At 49.3% G+C, this 20,000-nt stretch overlaps 2 protein-coding genes across 8 annotated transcripts in view; both read right to left on the bottom strand.

Moving 5' to 3' along the window:
- Window positions 1-1,384: 1,384 nt before the first annotated feature.
- pi4kb (phosphatidylinositol 4-kinase, catalytic, beta) lies at window positions 1,385-11,400 on the bottom strand. 3 transcript variants are annotated; one of them, XM_085292951.1, is made up of 13 exons: window positions 11,243-11,400; window positions 9,370-9,988; window positions 7,445-7,810; window positions 6,430-6,474; window positions 5,153-5,380; window positions 4,801-5,028; window positions 3,376-3,485; window positions 3,158-3,262; window positions 2,947-3,070; window positions 2,577-2,842; window positions 2,370-2,502; window positions 2,125-2,245; window positions 1,385-2,052 (listed from the first exon to the last, which is right to left on the bottom strand). In XM_085292951.1, exons 2-13 carry the CDS (start codon window positions 9,958-9,960, stop codon window positions 1,871-1,873), a joined length of 2,499 nt encoding a protein of 832 aa, XP_085149077.1. In that variant the 5' UTR covers window positions 9,961-9,988; window positions 11,243-11,400; the 3' UTR covers window positions 1,385-1,870. The 3 variants fall into 3 exon arrangements, with proteins under 3 accessions (XP_085149077.1, XP_085149076.1, XP_085149078.1); XM_085292950.1 differs by having other exon boundaries at window positions 1,385-2,245; XM_085292952.1 differs by lacking the exon at window positions 6,430-6,474.
- A 4,085-nt stretch (window positions 11,401-15,485) lies between these two features.
- The window catches only part of selenbp1 (selenium binding protein 1), an 11,897-nt gene continuing 7,382 nt past the window's right edge, over window positions 15,486-20,000 (bottom strand). For 4 of the 5 annotated variants that reach the window (XM_085292947.1, XM_085292944.1, XM_085292945.1 and 1 more), the window contains 8 exons: window positions 19,926-20,000; window positions 19,623-19,805; window positions 19,291-19,472; window positions 18,977-19,055; window positions 18,784-18,905; window positions 18,607-18,699; window positions 18,273-18,391; window positions 15,486-18,154 (listed from right to left, as the gene is read on the bottom strand). The exon at window positions 19,926-20,000 is cut by the window's right edge and continues 46 nt beyond it. In XM_085292947.1, the coding sequence (XP_085149073.1) occupies window positions 17,992-18,154; window positions 18,273-18,391; window positions 18,607-18,699; window positions 18,784-18,905; window positions 18,977-19,055; window positions 19,291-19,472; window positions 19,623-19,805; window positions 19,926-20,000 (1,016 nt within the window). In that variant the 3' untranslated portion in view covers window positions 15,486-17,991. The remainder of the gene's footprint in view (window positions 18,155-18,272; window positions 18,392-18,606; window positions 18,700-18,783; window positions 18,906-18,976; window positions 19,056-19,290; window positions 19,473-19,622; window positions 19,806-19,925) is intronic. The other variant, XM_085292946.1, reaches the window with a different exon arrangement.

Raw genomic sequence — 20,000 nt, 5'->3', positions numbered from 1 at the left:
GTGTAAGCTGGGATCAGCGAGGACGGAGGATTTTACTGCACTCACTGAAATCCTCCTCTGGATCCCTGCAGGGAAACAGAGGGAAAGAAGCTGGATTCTCTTTACTCGCCTTGTTTAATAAACAGGGCGCGTTATTGTAATGTTGTTGATCTAACCACGTGCTGTGGTTTATAAGAGACACGCAGCCACGTCTGCCGTCATGACCTCGATCAAACAGCGGGGTTAGCGCACGCGGCGGCCATGTTTTGTAGTTCATTTTCTGCACATTGTAGTTTCATCATGGCGTCACATGGTTACACTGGAGACGAGCTTCAGGTCGTTCACGTCTCAGTGCAGGGGTCTCCTTCTTCCTTCAATCAAAACGTCATCGCGGTGAAGGAAAAGAGGAGGTACAAACTGGTGACCTGTCTAGGTGTTAGCCCCGCCCCTCGCCCTGTGCTTTGTGATGTCATTTTTAAATTAAATTGAGGCCTATTGAACCTATTTTAATGTTTTTATTCGAGGAGGCTGTTTTTATGAATGGAGCCGCTTTCAGAACGTCCTGAATGAGCTTCGTCAACGCCGAAGGATAAACGTCGACTCCGTGAAGCTGATTTGATTTTAAATCGACGCGACAGGACGGAGCGAATCTGTGATAGATTGATCAGGTCTGCTGTGTTGGGCCGGATGAAGGTTCCTGTCACAGAAAAGCTGCGATCGGGGAGCAGCAACGATCGCTGATCCGACTGCAGTGATTGAAAGTGATGATGCCCTAAATGTAATCAGATTACAGATGGAGACTACCGATCTGAGCTGATAATCAATCACTGAGTCAGTCAGCTGTTTCAGGTGCAGCAGGAGGGGAGGAGTCAGAGAACACCTGGTAGCCAGCAGGAGTTCAGAATCTGTTACCACGGCAACTCAGACTCAGAGTTGAAGTGGATCAAAAAAGATTAAATCCCGAGTGTGTGTGTGTGTGTGTGTGTCTGTGTGTGCGTGCGTGCGTGCGTGCAGTTTTCACCGACCTGAGCTCTGACTGAACACTGCTGCACATCCTGTGTGAATGTGGAACGCTACAAAACACTTTACACTCACAGTCCAAGTGTTCGTTCTCTCACACACACACAGATTGGTCACTAATTATTAATCAAAGATTTCTGCAGTTGCTCTACAGTCAGAATAATCAACCACTGATCGTTACGGACTCTTAAAGACCAAAACTGAAGTTTAAATCAAATCAGACCTCAGACCCATCAGGTCGACTCTGAGCTCGAGAACCTGCTGGGGGTGGATGAAGTTGTGTAGATTCCCACAGGAACACCAGCTGAGGTCACGCATCAAACCTGTGGATTCTGTTGAATAAACGTTCTCCACCTTTGTGTACGAGTCAGAAAAATAAAACACCTTCAAAGAAAATCTGAAACTTTTATTTCTAAAATCCAGACAACTTCCTGCTTTGATCTGAAAATCTCTCTCTGTAGCAGCTGATGTAGGAGGAAATATGACAGGATGATGTCAGCTCACTGTGTGCAGAAACAAAGTAAAGGAAACCATGTGATCAGATCAGAGGAGGCGGAGCTAAAGGTGAACAGCGACTGGTTTTAATTGGCTCAAAGAAACTCCGTGACAGGTAAAACAGGAAACGGCGCCACTCTGATCACAGTTCACAGGTCACAACTAAAAGTGGGCTGCTCTCTCATTGGCTCAGAGTCCCGGGAGCAACCAATCAGTCCACATATGGAAGAGAAAAAAAAAACGAAAACCGAAGAGGACAAACATAACGAGACGAAGAGGAAGCTGAACTCCTGGAGAAGACGAGACAACAAAAAGAACCTGGAATAAAATAAAGGAGGGGGGCGGAGCCGTAAGAGCTCCTCAGTCTGTACAGCGGTCACATGATGCCGTTGGTGAGGTACTGGAAGCCGTCGTAAAGTTTGGTGGTGAGCGACCTCATGGAGCCGTCCACCAGCTGATCGATGAGCAGCTGCAGCTGCTCCTCCGTCAGGCTCATGTGGAAGCGCTCCTTCAGGGCGCGCATGGTGCTCGAGCCGTGGAAGCAGGGCAGCTGGGAGCCTGGGGGCACAGAGGGCGGAGTTAGTGCTGTGGGGCAGGGAACCGCCACCAGGAGGAGCTGTGGCAACTCACCTTGCTGCATGATCTCCACAATCTGCAGCACGCGCTCCATGTGCTTCCTGGCTGCGATCAGGCCCTGGAGCATCAGCATCTTGTAGTAGTTAAACATGTCGCCATCAGGCCCGCCCATCACCTGACAGACGAGGCTCAGGGTTAAAAACAACCTGACATATCACACCAAGGGCTCAAACCTCCCACTGAAGCCTCCCTCAGCCCTCCTCCTCTAACAGGAAGCCCCGCCCCCTGGCTGTACTCACGTCCACAAACTCCGCGGTGAGCTTGAAGGCGGACGTCTCAAAGCCGAGGTTTCTGGGCGAGCTGGACAGGATGAAGCCGAAGTCGATGTGGATGATGTGGCCTTCGGCGTCCAGCAGGATGTTCCCATTGTGCCTGTGAGAAGGGAGGAGCACATTTAGCGCGGCGCTTGGACAGCGTACACAGGCGCGAAGATGTCACAGACTCACCTGTCTTTGACCTGCAGCAGGTAGCAGATGAGGCTGTAGCCGGCGCAGCTCTGCACGAAGTTCCTCTGCGCCGTGAGAAAGGCCTCGGTGGTGGGCGTGCCGTGCTCCTGCAGGAAGTAGTCGAGCAGCGACAGCTGACTCTGCTTCTTCACCTGGTGCAGTGACACGGCGTTCACCACGGGCTCGATCATGCCGCTGTCCGCCGACAGCACCAGGATCTTATACGGCTTGATCCACAGCGGCACGCGCTCCTGCTCCCAGATCGACTGCACGCGCCGTCCGCGGCGCCGTCACATGACACAGAGAGGAGATGATGAGAAGAAGAAGGGTGGAGGGACAGGTGTGAGGTCGTGTGATGAGGTGGTGTTACCTGCAGCTGCCGCAGCACCTGGAAAGCGAGCAGCTCCTGCCGCAGGTCGTCTCCACACTTTACAATGACAGACAGGAGCCTCCAGGTGGGCAGGTGTCCGTACGGAGAGCCCTCCCTGATCCTCCTGTAGGAGACGCACGGGGAGTCATCGTCACCAACACCATCTCCAGAGCACACTGCACGCGCTCAGTAAACCTTAGGACGCACCCACCTGACTTTCTCCTCCCACGGCTCCTTCAACGCCACCGCCGACGGGTCCTCAGGGTCCCGTTTGAAGGTGGTGGGGGCCTGGGCGAGCTGCTCTGAGAGACGCCGCCTGAAACACACAGCATCATTCCTGCAGCTGTACTAACTCGGTGCGCTGCGTCTGAGTCAGGTAAACTGAGGGAAACATATTTCTGTACGTGTGAGTACCGTGTGTACTCTGACCTGATGTCTCCGGCGGCGATGAACACGGGCTCTTTGCTCTCCAGGCTGGTGATGCTGTCCACCGAGAACTGGCTGATGTTATCACAGCTGTTGGTGTGAGTCTCCGGGAGCTGCAGGGGGAGGAGCATGAAGAGTGGGTGTGTGGGTGGGGGGGGGACAGAAGGAGGAGTGGTCAGTGTCTCCACGAGGAAACTGCTCTGCAGACTGAGCTGCTAACCTTCGAGTACTGGGATCAACAACAACAACAACAACAATCTTTATTTATAGAGCACATTTAAAAGCCAAGGGCATGCCAAAGTGCTTTACATAAAAGAATAAAAGAATAAAACAATTAACATTATAACATCAGAGTCATATAAGTGTGGAATTATGTTCACAGGTAAAAACCACTAATAAGAGTAAACTATAGCACATAGCTATAGCAAAGTAAAGCTGTACCATCAAACACAGTGATAGAGAACATAGACAACGCAAGACAAACAGAAAAATTAATAGAATAACTCACTGCAAACAAGGCCAGGATTTAACTGGTAGAAAAAGCAAGTTCAAACAGATATGTTTTAAGCCGTGATTTAAAAGATTGAATAGAGTCAGACGCCCGGATGCCAATCGGGAGATTATTCCACAGCTCAGGTGCAGCTAGAGCAAACGCTCGATCACCTCTAGACTTCAAACGAGATCTGGGCTGAACCAACAATAACTGTGAGGAAGATCTTGAAGCCCTCGCAGGAGCATATGAGTTTAAGAGTTCCTTAAGATAGCTTGGTCCTGTGTTATTAGTAATTTTAAAAGTAAGCAACAGAATTTTAAATTGAATACGAAATTTCACAGGCAACCAGTGCAGATCAGCAAGGACGGGAGTGATGTGAGCAAACTTCTTAGTTTTAGTTAGAATGCGTGCAGCGGCATTCTGGACTGTCTGTAATCTATGTAGAAGGGTAGAGTGGAGACCATAATAAAGTGAATTACAGTAATCTAGCCTTGACGTTACAAAGGCATGGATGAGCTTTTCCAGGTCATTGTGCGGGATGTAGTGTTTGGCCTTAGAAATAAGGCGAAGTTGGTAAAAACTGGATCTGATGACAGCAGACACTTGTTTATCAAGTTTAAATGAGCTGTCAAGTAGCACACCCAGATTCCTAACAGTGTCAGAGAAAGAGCTGCGGCTGAACAAGACGACGGCGAGAGCTTCCGCATGCCGCCCCAGAAAGGTGACGGCCATCTTTATTACCGTTGTGTGTGGCGTGCAGCAGCGTGCTCTGACTCGTGTTTTTCACTGATCATTAATGAAGCTGTGACATGACAGCGTCTGAGGTCAAAGGTCAAATAACAGGTAACGGTGCCATCACACAGACCTCACCTCCGTCTGCGTCGCAGCATGTTCTGGAACCACCTCACTACCGGGCTATGACATCACATGCTCACCTCCACCTGCAGCTCTCCGATGTCGTCCACGGACCACGCCTCGTCGTCGTTGTCATAGTTCGGAACGACCGAGAAGCTGCCGGCTCGCTGTTCCGGCGTCATGCCGCAGTCTGGCAGGTTCTCCACAGAACGCGTGCTCCTGATCCGGTTCTCTGGGATCCGAATGGGAACGCTGGACGTCTCAAAGTTCTCACACTCCAGAACCTCCACATAGATCAGGTACGGCGCCTGAGGGGAGGATATAGGTCACATGACTGATGAGGTCATGGGTAACAGGACGTTATCTGACAGGCGTTTCACCTGGGCTGCCGCCGGCGGTCAGCCTTCCGCGGGCGGCGCTGTGAACTCTCACCTTGTCTTTAGAGTTGAGCACCACGGCCTGAGTGTGCGGCACTCGCACCACGTGGTGGTCGAAGGCGGAGGTCGGCAGCCATACGCGGGCCGGCAGCTTGTGGTTGAGCAGCGACAGCTCGGAGATCAAACGCTGCGTCTTCTGCTCTTTGGTGGGCAGCGTGGCGAGACGCTTCCCGATGCCCATCAGAGACTTGATGAACTCCCTCTGAGGGGCCAGGCGCACCGGCTGCAGGCGAGACACACACAGTCAGAGGGCGAGGGGGAGGGGCTTACGGCTCTGCCTGTCACAGCAGACCAACTCAGAGCGAGAGAGAGAGAGGTGAAGGTTTGATGTTTGTGTGTCAGGTTCAGATAAAGCGAGCGAGCTCAAACATGAAGGCCGAGGTCACAATCACCTGACCCCGCCTCAAGTGTTCAGTCTGCTCGCTGAAGTGAACAGTCTCGTTTTTAGGGCACTTTTGTTTTAACGGAGACACAAAATTGACCAACAAAACCCAGAAAAACACAAAAGTTACAAACTGATCCTTATAACCAGCCCGCCTCCCACAGATCACAGTGGGTCACATGATCGCAGCCTGAAGGGGACACGAGACCATCGGTGGGAGGAGCCTGTCAATGATCTGAAGGCAGCTGAAAGCTTCTAAACCCAAACCCAAAGAGCATGACCCAGTAAAGACCGACCCCACCGTCAGGCACGGCGGGGGAAAATCTGAGCCGACAGATGGGACCACACACGGGAAAACCTGAGCACGGCTGAAGAAAGGTCCCAAAACAAAGCAGGGGCTAAGAAAGAAGCACATCAGGGTCACGCGGAGTCCGAGCTGCCAACCTCCGCCCTGCAGGAACTCTGTAGAGGGAGCTGAAGCTCCTACAGAGTTTCTGCAGAGAGGAGCCCAGAATCCTCCGGAGATATGAGCCAGCTGACCAAGGCGTTCTCCACCGAGGACGGATGCGTGCTTTTACGTTCTGTCTCTCCGTTAACATCAAAGTTTCACAAAAGTCTCAGACTGTTCACATCTGTGAGCAAACCTTTTCTGTATCCAAGTATCAGTGTATCCGAGTACTGGCAGTGAGTGGAGACAAACCTGACACACAAACGATGGAATCACGAGGACGATCAGATCCCGATTGGAGTACAGCCCGAGTCCGCAGACGTGACTCACGTGTCATTGCTTGAGCACACGTCTGTGACTGAACCAGAACCAGAATAGGAGCCCACACACTTCATTTCCCACAATGCACCTGGAGCTCAGAACAGGAAGCAGCTGAACTTACGGGACGGGAATCGAACTCCAGACTGTCGGAGCTGGAGCTGCAGTCCTGAGGGTCAGAGGACGGGAGGTCAGAGTCATGTACAGGTGTGCTCGCTCTAAGCTCACCTGTCCTGGAGGTTTAACCTTCAGCGGCCTGATGCGTTCAGAAATCGGCGCTGCCTGGGCCCGTGACGAGCCTTTATCACTTTACACGCACGAGCTACAACCTGAGCTCAGCTGGTGTTAAACGCCTGTGGCTGCCTCACCGTTACAGTAAAAGTGGGCGGAGACAGCATCCGTACCGCCGCTGGTGTCTAACAGACCGCACCCTGAGTCGCCCTGGTGCGTCACCTCATCTCTTAAACTGAATGTTCACCATGTGCAGACACACTGCAGGCTGCCATGTTTCCACGGAGTAACCTCCCTCATCATCCTTGTCATCACAAAGCACTGCGAGGCGTCTGTGGTTCTGTTCTTATATAAATAAAGCTGAATTGAACTGATCGGATGTTTGTTTGTTTGGATGATTCCAGATGTTTCACATCGATTGGCTCCAGGTCCTCGGCCACATGGAGCCCCGGTCTCTAATCTGCTCATTGATTGGCCAGTGATGGAGTGCTTCCTGTTTGTTGAAACCTCCTAGGACCTGGGTCCACATCTGTGGACATTTTGGGTTGTCTAGACCACAATGCTACATTTTGCTCTCGGAGGGTAAAAAGATCATTCTTTGTTTCTACATTTGTCGGGTCCCAATCAGCTCAAATAGCAAAGAGGGATTAAAAATGCACGCCATGAGAGACTTTGGGTCATAGGAGGTTAAGAGCTGAAATTTGTTTGAACAAATGAACTCTGACCTGCAGATACCTCCCACAGGGCACGATCACCTGACTCGTTTCACTTCAAAACCTGATCAAAAACCCGGTAAAAGCCGGTTGATAGATAAAGAACCACCAGCTGCGGCGAGTGATCGGCAGCCAGGGTGTTCTAGGAAAACTCCCTTGGTGGGTTAACTGCACCCTCCAAGGGCGGGCTGTTACCTCGTCTTGGCTGCTTTCCACCTTCGGATTGCTCGCCGTCCTCTTCAGGTTGCTGCTCAGGCTGATGCTGACCGTGGCGTCCGACTTGGAGCGTTGATGCGTCCTCTTTGTGGGCGATAGGCTGTGATCTCCTCCCAGGGGCCCGGGGCTGACGGTGGGCGGCGCCGCGGGACAGAACGGCGTCAGGGCGAGGGGGTCCCTGCGGACCCGCGGCCCGGCGGGCTTCAGTTCGTCGGACAGGATGAGCTTCCTCAGCTTGGTTCCCCGGGAGTGGCGCTGCGTGGAAATGTGCATGTCGGACGAGTAAGCGCCGAGCAACCAGGCACACTGCAGGCTGAAGGAGATGCTCTGCCTGCAACGATGCACCTGCAGGACACAGGAAGCAGTCAGCTGATCGACCTTTAACCCCTGCTCTGATTGCGTGTTCAGACAAAACGGCAAGTTTCACCTCGGAGTTCAGATTTAAAGATTTACTTTTCTGGTCTGTCTGCCTAGAGCGAATCACACGGCAGCACTTGGCACCACCTCCGTTTCTGACTACAGGTGATCAGCTGTAACGATTGGGTAGCACTTTAACAATTTCCTGCCTTCATGGACATGGTCCCGCCTCCTTCCACGGGTGAAATGCCATGTTTGGTCTGAACACGCTGCGTGGTTTCCTCCATGCAGGAATACAGAATCTATCGACAGCATTGATAACGTGAGTGATCAGTAACGTGAGGTACAGGTGCCGTTCAGGTTCTGGTCCACAGTCAGAGCGTCACCTGGCCATCGGCGCAGAGGCTGAACGCCTCCATGCTGTGGGGCGCCTCAGGTCTACCAGAACTGACACGAAAACAAGTCATCTCACGTAATCTAAGGTACAGTAATCTAAGGTACAGTAATCTAATGTACGGTAATCTAATGTACGGTAATCTAATGTACAGTAATCTAATGTACAGTAATCTAAGGTACGGTAATCGAAGGTACGGTAATCGAAGGTACGGTAATCTAAGGTACGGTAATCTAAGGTACAGTAATCGAATGTACAGTAATCGAATGTACGGTAATCGAATGTACAGTAATCTAAGGTACAGTAATCTAAGGTACAGTAATCTAATGTACGGTAATCTAAAGTACGGTAATCTAAGGTACAGTAATCTAATGTACGGTAATCTAATGTACGGTAATCTAATGTACGGTAATCTAAGGTACAGTAATCAAATGTACAGTAATCAAATGTACAGTAATCTGATGTACAGTAATCTAAATGGTAAATGGTAAATGGCCTGTATTTATATAGCGCTTTACTCATCCCTAAGGACCCCAAAGCGCTTTACATATCCAGTCATCCACCCATTCACACACACATTCACACACTGGTGATGGCAGCTACATTGCAGCCACAGCCACCCTGGGGCGCACTGACAGAGGCGAGGCTGCCGGACACTGGCGCCACCGGGCCCTCTGACCACCACCAGTAGGCGACGGGTGAAGTGTCTCGCCCAAGGACACAACGACCGAGACTGTCCAAGCCGGGGCTCGAACCGGCAACCTTCCGATTACAAGACGAACTCCCAACTCTTGAGCCACGATCGCCCCAAGGGGTACAGTAATCAAATGTACGGTAATCTAAAGTACGGTAATCTAAGGTACAGTAATCTAAGGTACAGTAATCTAATGTACAGTAATCTAAGGTACGGTAAACTAAAGTACGGTAATCTAAGGTACAGTAATCTAAGGTACAGCACTCAGTCTGTCCCGCAGTTTCGACGCTCACTGCACTCGGAGCACTGGCAGCTCTGAGTTTAGGACAAGATTTGGTTAACGCTACACCCCACCTGGTGGTCACCTGACTCAGTAGGAGACGCTCAGAGAAGCTTAGAAACCAAACGACACCGTTACCATCCACCAACAAACGCCCCGTAACGCCTGGCCACACCCACCACATAGGGTTTGATGGCGTCACCGACGTCCTCGTCCATGTGGATGTACATGTTGAGCAGCTGCGGCAGGTAGAAGTCGACCTCCTCGTGCGGGAAGCTGAACAGGCGGTTACCGATGTAGGCCTGCACGCCAGGCTCCTTAGAGTTGTGCAGGTAGGAGATCGCCATGGAGACGTCAAACAGCTTGGACTCGAACAGGCGCAGCAGCCACGACTGTTTGGAGGGGTTGTGTCTCTGCCGCCGCCGCGCGCTCTTGACTGAGCCTGGCGCCGGGCCCTCTGGGTCGGACGGCGGCGCATCTGGTCCCTCCTCGCTCTGTGATAAGGTGCTGTCGGAATCCACCTGACGCAGCTTCACCTTCTGCAGCACTTCCTGACACGCCCGCTGGGCTACCTCGGCATCAATCACCAGGCTGAGCTCAGCCACTCCCTCGTTGATCACGCCCAGGGGAGGGGTAGTAGCCTGTGGGGGGCCGCAGGAAGAGGACGGCGTGGAGGGAAGAGACAGCGAGGGCGAGGAGGAGATGGAGGGCGAGGGGCTGTTCTGATCCGAGTGAGCGGGGGAAAGATCCAGCTCAGCATCCTCCATCATGGCTGCCAGTTAGCTCCACCCTCTGGCACTGAAAGACAGAGAGGTCAAAGGTCAGGCTGTGTGTTGTCAGTTTAGCTGATTGGTCAATGAGTCAGCGGCGAGGGGGGGTTGTGTGGCGAGCTAGGCACCGGTCACAGGAATGACGGCATGTTCACAACCATCAGACAACATCATCAACTGATCAATCTGCTGATTGATCATGCATTACGAAACAGGAAGTGCTAATTTGCAGATCTTTGCTTTTCAGCGTCAGAGTAAAACAGATCCCAATCAGGATCAATCAATCACTGCTCTGCTGCTCAACAAAGACATAACAAACCTTCCTCTGAGCAGGAGGAACTATTTTCTGTCTACGTCTACACTCGCCGACCACAGGAAGCGTGCAGCTCGCTCACGTCACAGCCGAGGAGAGAGACTGTCTGAAACAGTTACAGGTGAGAGCGCACCTGAGCAAGTCTCTGAGCTTCAGCCATATCAAATAATCAGTTATTGATCAGAGAGACTGCCCTCTATAAAACAAGCTCAGTCACACAGCAGGTGTGATGCTGGGGTGGGTGTGGTTTGTGTCCCTGATCCCTGGGAGGTGCGCTCCTCACATCATCAATAAATCTGGCCAGGCATTCACATGAGGGGCGAAGTCTGCACGTGATCAATCATTAACAGGTGATTTACAGAGAAGAAATAATAAAAAAGCGGAGTGAGTCACCAGGACAGGTGTGTGTGTTGTAAGTTTGACAACCCCTGTCCGCTCAGTTTGATAACCACGCCCCTGTGACTGATGACGTCAGGGGCCTGATAGGGGCAACCTGAGTGCGTTGAACTGGTTTCAAGTCAGGTGAGACACCTTCAAAACACCCACACGTTTATCTTTGTAGCCCCACCTCAGACCACTTGAGCTGTACAGGCGTGACCTCCCGGGGTCAGAGGTCATCGGGACCAGAAATCAGCTGTTAGCCTGGCATTAAACTAACAGGCCATTTGATGGCTGACCGTCAGCTGTCCCACTGACCCTATTCTAGCTCTGAGGCCGCTGTTCCCCATATTTGCTTTGGTCCTCTAGTCAGCTGACCGTCACCAGGCCGTTAGTCAGCTGACCGAGCGGCTCTATTAGCTGCAGCCTATTAGCCTAGCTTAGCTTAGCATTAGCAGGCCAACTGTTGCTGCCTGCGCGCAGTCCCCTTTTAAAGCTCCGTGCTAAGCTAACATTAGTAGCGGTGCGGGGACAGGTGAGCCCAACCGGTGTGCTAACATGTCCAGGTGTTCCCAGGTAAGCTCTTCTTACCTGGTGATGGCTCAGTGCGCGTGAAATTATGTTTTAAGTCCAGCTCGGGTCCATTGATAGAGTCCGGCCATCGTCTCAGCCGCTGCTTCTCTTCTTCCTCTGCGCTCCTCGGTTCTCTCACCGTGTCTGAGCAGCGCCCCCTGAGGCGGTGAACGGCCATTGCAGCGCCTCAAACCATCACAGAAATCCCCCCAGCAGGGTCATTTCAACACAGTGCCGATTTTAGCCCATTTTTGGGGGTGCTTAAGCACCTTAAGCATTTCTTTTTTTTTTTTGACAATATTTGCTGTTTGTGTGACACACTACTAAAAATATAAAAAGCATACAGTACTGTACTTGTTTGAGACGTTACATTTTAACAACAAAAATATAGATAAAATGGTTTGTTCCAGCTCTCCCCTGCTCTGGCTCTAGCGCCGTTGCTGCCAGAGCGATGGTGGCTGAGACGCAGCGGAGCAGAGGCGTAAGTGCCTGGCTTAAAACAGGACATATTAGCTGCATTTAACCTTCAGTTACTCTTTATATAGTTGGTAGGAGTCAGAACATGTTTCTTTTTAGCTGAAAAACATTACACCAGGTAACCTGCAGTGTTGGAAACATGTTTTCTTACAATGTTTGCTGCCCTACAATCCGTCCTGCTCTGTAGTAAAATCAGCAACATTTGACCGCCCTGTTGCTCCCATTGAAATGTATACAGCCTGTTTAAAACCTAAAACTTAAAATTGTCTGCAGCCTGCTGTTGTTACCACTGTCCTGTTTGAAATGGATACTAACTGACTGGATGCCCATTAACCTTATAACTCCTGTTGTGTGTGTGTGTGTGTGTGTGTGTGTGTGTGTGTGTGTGTGTGTGTGTGTGTGTGTGTGTGTGCAGACAGCCAGGTTCATAATGGATATAAGGAAGTCTTTTTTCAAAAAAAAGAGCCACATTCAGATAAAAGTGTAAAATCAAATGATCCCTCAATCAAGAATAATGTTGGATCAGTGTTTCAATATTTATATCTTTTATTAGATGTTCGTGTGGTTTGGTTATTTGCCTTTTGATTGAAAGTACACTGCGAGGACTTTTTCATTAGTGATCTTAATAGTATTTTTTTCATATTAATGTAATTTTTCATCTAATTTAATCTATTTGTGTTCGATTGTCAGTTCAAAGAGGGAACGTGAGGAGAAAGTACAAGGTCAGGAAGAACCAGGTAAGCAAACAGACAGGGAGCAGTGACAGGCAGAAACTGTTAAACCGACAAAGAGAAAAAACCTGATTTTACTCACAGTCTGGAAGTTGTGTCCTCCCTGTATTAAAGCTGCTAAACAGAATCTGCTAAACAAACTGGGCTGAAACACTTTGAGCCTCTTTAACAACATTCCAACATAACATTATCATTGATCGGGGAGATTAAAATTAATGATATATTTGTATGTGGTTCAGCCACAACTCTACTAAAACCTCAGCCAGTAACAGGTCGGCCAACCTTTGGACCGTCCAGTTGTCTGCATGACTGCCGCAGTACGTGCATCACATGTGCTCACTATCAGAAAGAGCCAAACAGCCCTGGTGGAGCGAGCAGCTGTAAAGAGAAGCAGATGCTCTGTTTCTAAAAACGTTTTAAGCTTGTTTCAAAGATTCTGTACAGCAGCTTTAAATGTTTTCCAAAAGCACACACACACTTATCATTGTTTCTCACACTTGTTACAGTGTGGACCACCTGATAAAAGGTCAAGCTCTCCCAAGCACCACCATGAAAGCATGAAAGTCATAAATCTTACAACACAAAATTAGTCTTATTAAATTAGTAAAATTAGCATCTGCAGTAAAGATTTTTTCATACATTTTATTCATTCTACCACAGCAAAGTTGCCTCCATTTTTATAGTTTTTATTAATATTTTGTAATAATTTATTCTGTTTTGGGAGCGTTTTTTATGTGTCTGTATTATATTACACACACACTTTAAAAGTGAATCTCTGTCCAAAAAATGCACTCAGTTTACTTCTTACTCACTATGAGCATCATTCATTATTCTCCCAGTAACTAAGGTTAGCATATGTATGTTTTCTATTCCAATCCATTCTTCTTTAGCAGCATTTAAATAACCTTTATCAGATTTGATGGTTTTGTTACAGACTTTTCAAAAAAGTGTTTTTCTTTTCTTTCACAAATGTGGATTAAATTGTGTTCAAATGTGCAAAACAGTGATGTCATGTTTTGTGACTCGGACCCAGGCACAGAGAGACTTGATGAATTTAAGAATCTTATGATTTAATAAAGAAATTTGCAGACTTGCACAGAGATGGTAAAATTATGATGACTGATAATGGAGACGAAGACAACAGACGATGAGGACAGGGAGGAACAGGGGTTTAAATGCACCAAGGAGACATTCAGAGACAACTCGAGACAACGTTTAAGGATGCAGGGACTGACAGAGACGGGGTTTATCTTGCCTGGCTGGGCAGCTCTCTGGGTGCTCAGCACCCCCAAAGCTCTGATCCTAGAATCGCCCCTGTTTCAACACGTAACTGACGTCAAAGACTCAGCCTCCTCCGCTCTGTTAAAAAATTTAAACACCACCTGGGTCTGGGTGCAGTTCCCCCCTCCAGGGGCAAGGGTACCTAGACCCGGTTCGTAGAGTACGCTTGGGGAGTGTGATCGTGTGTACAGCGTCTCTTTATGTCTGTCTCCACGTTGGTTGAGTGTGGAGTGAGTGCATATGAGAGCATGAGGGTGGGAATGGATGTTTGTATCTGTGTGTGCCTGTATGTCTGTGTCTATATGTCAGGTTGGGTGTCAGGCGCCACCTCTCTGGGGACATCTCAGGCCCTCCAAGGTTTGGAGGCCTATCTCCCCCCACCACCACTTCCCCTGCCAGTGGCGGACCCCCTCAGACATCGGTGCGTTGGTGGTTCTTTGTGTCCGGGGATGGGCGTCCAGGTACACACCGGCTCACTCCTTGGCGGCTGCTGAGTGAGCCCTCATCTGGGACTCTCCTCAGCTCTTTCTGGGACAGTGGTGCGGCTGCCCCTCTGTTGGTCTTCCTTGGTCTCTTGTGTTCTGGGGGCCTCTGGATGTCTGGAGTTTTGATCTCCTCCATACCTGCTTCATGCCCTGGAGGACGGGGCTGTGGCCCCCCCACACCCTCTAGCAGATCATTACATGAAGGAACCTTTTAAAAAACAAAAAACAAGCGCGTCCATGCTCACAGGTGTACACACGGGTGATCACACCCACAAACTACACCCTTTTTGGCTCCTACCTCAAAGCACACTGTGTTCTGTTGATCTTATGTGCTGCACAATAATGTTTAACATTTAGTATTTACTGTCATATTCCCATATATCATTGTGATGTTGTTTATTCTATTACTCTTGTTCTCTTCTGCTTGTTTTCTTTTTTCTTTCTCAGCAGGTGATCCAGGTGATTGATAGATGCATTCTTTTTTCTGCCCGTTCTGTTGGTTTTTGTCTTTTGCCCTTCTCCCCCGTCCCTCTTCTCAGCTGTTTCTCTTTCCCTCTTTCTTTCTCCCCTTCTTTCCCCCAGTCAAGTCTGTCCCGTATTCAGCAAGTGAAAATAAAATAAACAATAAAAGGTGAATCAAATGGACCATTACGGCAAGGCTGGGACGGTCCAGTTGGTAAAGTAAATCCGTTGGGCATCTTTCTTTGCCTTTAGACAACAATTCTGATGCAAAAGAGCCAAACGGGACAGGCAAAAAAAAAAAAATTTAAATTATTATTCAGAGAGCTTCAAATGTTTTCATGAACATCACACAGCAGCACAAAGCTGTTTCATCTCCGCTCAGATGAAAAGGTGTGAGCCTCGATGTTTCGCAGTCCCCGTCTCTTCTTCCAGTCCTCAGCTCCTCAGGCTCACCTGAAGATTCTCAGGTGAACTCGTTTTGCACTCAGCCATTCACTGCAGTGAAGTTAAACCCGTACACTGCTGTGTGTGTGTGTGTGTGTGCGTGCAAAGGAGTGCTTAAAGGTTACAGTGGTGCTGAGGTCCAGTTGGCCCTACCAGCGCCCCCCACTGGCCATAGGGTGTACAATCAATCTATTTCACCGAGTGTTCTGGCGTCTCACAGGTGATCAGAGTGTCAGCTCTCATATTTATCAGCAGTTTATCACAGAGAGGAGAAACTAAAAGTTTACAGCAGCTGCTGGTGCTCAGATGAGACGATCAATTGACAGACAGATAATCTGCAAACAGCAAAGCAAAGCTGAGACAGAAAAACAAGCCGCAGCATCTTTGTGATAAAGTTTTAATTTCAGCTGGCGTGTGAACATTAAAGAACATTTTACAGACGTCATTGATTCAACAAGAAAAGCCTTTGATCTGATTTTTGTTTACTGAGTTGAATTTTCTCTCAGACAGAAGAGCAGGTGAGTTTAACCTGGTAGTGGAGCCTCTAGTGGCTGAAAGGAGCATTACAAAAACAAGCTGCTGTGATCCAGGGGCCCTGTGCTTCGTACGTCGCTTACTACATCCAAGATCAAATGACACATCCAAGATCAAATCATCGCGCTAACCGTGAGCTCGCTAATCCGGTTCCCCGAACACACCTGCTGTTGACGATTACTACAGCTGGACGCAGGAATGTGACATCACTGGGTGTCGTAAAAGGGGCTACGCATCGATAGTAGAAACATTGATCGGCAACCCGCTGATTGGTCGGCGAAAATGTCCAAGGGGCGTGCTCGGTATTTTCCGGCAGCAGAGCAAGAACTCATGAGTGAGGGATTTCAGGAGTTTCAGAGTTTAATTAAAACGCAAGAGAACACTGCAAAGGCTGCAAAAGCAAGGAGAGAGGGCTGGCAGGAAGTTGCTGACAAATCAAACTCGTAGGTAATTTAATAATAATAATAATAATGGATTGGATTTATATAGCGCTTTCCAAGGCACCCAAAGCGCTTTACGATACCACTATTCATTCACTCCCACATTCACACACTGGTGGAGGCAGCTACGGTTGTAGCCAGGCTGCCATATCGCGCCATCGGCCCCTCTGGCCAACACCAGTAGGCGGTAGGGTAGATCTATCATATGACACTATATTGTCCAATATCATATGGCATTATATTATATTATAATATGTTATATTATATCCCCTTTCACATTAGAGCCACAACAGGACCCACAAGAACATGGGAACAAGTAAAAGTGGAATACAGGAGTATTCTACAGAATGGTAATATTTATCTCTTAGATTGCTTTGCGTCTCTTGGCAAGGTAATACTGGCCTGTAATACTCTGTTAGTTTGTTCATAACAGCAACCAAGAAAAGGGCAGAGGAAAAAAAGACAGGTGGTGGTCCTGCACCCCCTCGTCAACAAGTTGGTTAAGTAAATAATACCCTCACGGGAAAGTCGATATCTCTCTATGAGCACACTGTCGCGCTGAGCTAAAGGATCCTGTCTGTCCCGCAATATACGCTGAATTCTGAGGACTCTCCTTATCAATCTTGCACCTTCCGCAATGGGTGTCTCGCGTATACGGACAGGACATGGCTGCGACAGGCTTCCCAAATCCACCTTCGCTTTTATAGCCGTGGTCTCTCATCTTGATTACACGAAGTAATTTACAATTACTACTCTGAAATATGACTTACATCTGTAATAATCACATACATGTAATAGAATGTTAATAGTACATTTCCCTTTTTTAGGAAATGACCTGTATGTATCTGTGTGACATCAATAAAAGGATCAAGTGCTGCATTATCTTTAGTTACATTGATGTTATTTATTTATGGTGAAACAGTGGTGGAATATCGCTGTTGCTTTCGTATAAATGAAGCGGACATACCTGCGTGGCCGCGATCTAATCCTGTTTACATAAAGTAAACCTGCTCCCGAGCAGGTTTACGCTTACGGCTCTGTTGCTATGACAGCAAGTCCCGGATGAGCTTCGGGGAACCGAACGATCCAAGATCACGCGAAATCGTCAACAATCTAATCCGGCTAACCTACTTAGCGAGGTACGAAGAACGGGCCCCAGCTCTTCTTCAACACGCGATAATGATAATAATGATAATAATAATAACAATAATAATAATAATGTATACTTTATTGGTACCTTGCTCAGGGGTACCTCAGAGCTATCCCTGCTGGTGTTTGTGCGCATACCTCGACTGACACTGTTTGATCGATCAGTTGATTGAATCACTGATCTGATTCATGAGGTAGGAATAGAGCGAGCGGGGAAAGGCGGATGTTGTGAAGATGAAGTCTGTAAAACTCTGGGAGTTTCCCCTGAGCCGGAACGATTTAAGGAGCATTCTGCATTTTCCGTCCTGCTGGCTTTCAACAGCGTGAGCAGAGCGCTGTACCTGCAGGGAGGACGTGAGGGTGGCGCTTCACCTGAATTTGGAAGTTCAAAGTTGACCTGAAACACATGGCAGTGTGGAATAAAGCATAATGGCCCTTTAACCTGCTCTTCCCAGGCTGGATGGAGACTCAGTGAGGAAGGTTTGGAATAATGAACAAAACATGGACACATCTGCTGAGGCTCAATTCCTCCTCATGGATTCTGGTACAGAAACACCGATTATATCTGATTCTGTTATTGATTATCTTTATGTGTGTGTGCTGATCTCTGCTGCACTTTATGTTTTTTTTCCTGCGGCCGATGTGATGGACAACAAAGTTATTCTAATGCGTGATGGTGACACCAGAAGTTACATGGAGATCAGACTCCTGCCTGAGCTGTTCTCAAATGTGTTTGGACTCTGAGGCTCAGGATGATCATGGCTTCACAGCCAGATGTCGGAGGTACAGTCTCCGCCGGGGTACCGCAGCTCGTGGGCCAGAACCGGACCGTCGGGCTCTTTACCAAAATCCACCAGGAAGTCCTCATTCAGGGCCAGACCGCCATCCACAGTGTCCACATTGATCTGCATCATCACTGATCCCTCCCTGAGGACAGACACAGTAATAAGCATGTGCACACATGAGCACCACAGCAGCATCCTGTGAGTCATGAAATAGGTCCAGGTGGACTGAGGTGGAACCCCTGTGGGGTCAAGGATCGCACCTGATCATGTCGGGGTAAAACTGTTTGTCCCAGCCGCTGTACAGAGACGTGGTCATGTAGAGGCGCCGCCCGTCCAGACTGAGCTGCAGCATCTGAGGACTTCCAGCGATACGCTTCCCCTGAGATGGACACAGGTGAGACACAGAACAGTTGGGACGGATGTACAGCATGAGGAACATTTAAATCCATTTATGTCTCTGCAGGTGCAGTCTACACCTGTACCCCCTCCTGGGGTTATCGTGTAACCATGGTTACTCTATCAGGGGCTAAGAAGACACCGGTTCTTCTACAGAGCGACAGGTGTGCTGCTTCCTGCCTCTCTGCTTTGTGATACCTTTATGATGCAGGGGCGGGGCTGCTCCTGGTTCTCTGGGTCCTCCAGGACTTTGATGGGTCCGTCCCTGACAATGCTTCCTCCCAAGAACACCTGGAAGAGACAGACAGATAAGCGGTCTTGTGCTAACGATCCACATATTCAGTGACATCACCCGACAGGGTGATAAAACCACACCTGGCCGACGAGCCGTGGGTTTCTGCGGTCTGTGATGTCATATTGTCTGATGTCACCATGCAGCCAGTTACTGAAGTACAGATAACGGTCATCCAGTGAGATCAGGATGTCTGTGATGAGACCTGCGCAGACAGACAGGTGATGTGGTCAGACAGGTGAAAGACTGCAATCAAAGGGAAATGACTGCACTCACCTGGCATCTCGGGCAACATCCATCCCTCCACCTTCTTACTAGGAATGCTGATGACCTTCTCTGCGGCCCAGTCCCCCTCCTGAGACACAGAAAGCATGTTAGCTTCAGCATGCTAACACGCTAACAGCTAGCATGCTAACATCGGCTGTCTGAGGTGGGTGGTTCCAGCAGCTGGTGCCGGAGCACAGGTGAGTCGCACCTGTCTAACCTTCAAACCTGCTGAATGTTCACCACAGTTTGCTTTTCCAACTCGTCTTCCTCGTTTATTGCCTGCAGAGATCAGCTGATCATCTTTAACAGAACCACACACTCACTGCCGTTTTGTAGAATCTGAAGACGGTTGAATTCAGTGCACAGCCCACGTAGCCCTCAGCGGCACTCGGCTCATGGAGGAACCGGACCTCCAGTGGAATGGCGCCCTCTTCTCCTAGATCAAGCCTCTGCAGCTTCTTGTGGGTGGTCCAGTCCCAGATATTCAGGGCGCTGCCATAGAGCCCTGCAACACAACAAGAACCCAAAGTGTCTCAGCTGATGGATACTTATATTGATAAGGATTACTGGGACCAGAGCCGGGTCCAGAACAGACGGACACGAAAGAAGCAAAGAGGGACACTGGGAGGAGGTTCAGACTCTTCCTCTTACTCACCTTCTTGGACATGAGCTGGATTAAAACCGTTAACCAGAGCTTTGGGCGCTCCCCACTCGGTGCTGATCATCACATTGTGCCGAGGCTGGTACCAAAAGTCGTAGCCGAACGGCGCCGCCTCGCCTTGGTGCTCCCAGTTACTGATCACCTCGAACGTCTCACCATCCAGAAGAACAAAACCACCTGAGTGAAGATGAGCAGTTAAACTCAAAGACCGGCCTGACCCATGGGCTTCTGGAGTCCCATTTGCCTCTCAGCAAACAAAAGGGGCGGTGGCGTGCAGGGTTTGCGATATGGCCTAACCTTTGGCGTTACCGGACGGGTCTCCCATGCAGCTGATCATAATCTGACCACTGCCCAGGCAGTGGCTGGTGTGAG

This window comes from Mchenga conophoros, linkage group LG11 (genome assembly GCF_057382185.1).
Source record: "Mchenga conophoros isolate Kocher_MC1m ecotype Shallow Benthic linkage group LG11, M_conophoros_male_GT1.1, whole genome shotgun sequence".
NCBI lineage: Eukaryota > Metazoa > Chordata > Actinopteri > Cichliformes > Cichlidae > Mchenga > Mchenga conophoros.
Note: the sequence above shows the minus strand (reverse complement) of the source record. Positions and strands in the feature narration are given on the sequence as shown.

Excerpts from the sequence above, each read along its gene's own strand:
- pi4kb (XM_085292950.1), bottom strand. The coding sequence starts at position 9,960 with ATGATGGAGGATGCTGAGCTGGATCTTTCCCCCGCTCACTCGGATCAG. Across the intron at positions 6,475-7,444 it reads TGGAAAGCAGCCAAGACGAG|GACTGCAGCTCCAGCTCCGA; the intron begins GTAACAGCCCGC and ends TCTGACCCTCAG. Across the intron at positions 5,029-5,152 it reads TGCTCAACTCTAAAGACAAG|GCGCCGTACCTGATCTATGT; the intron begins GTGAGAGTTCAC and ends TCCTCCCCTCAG.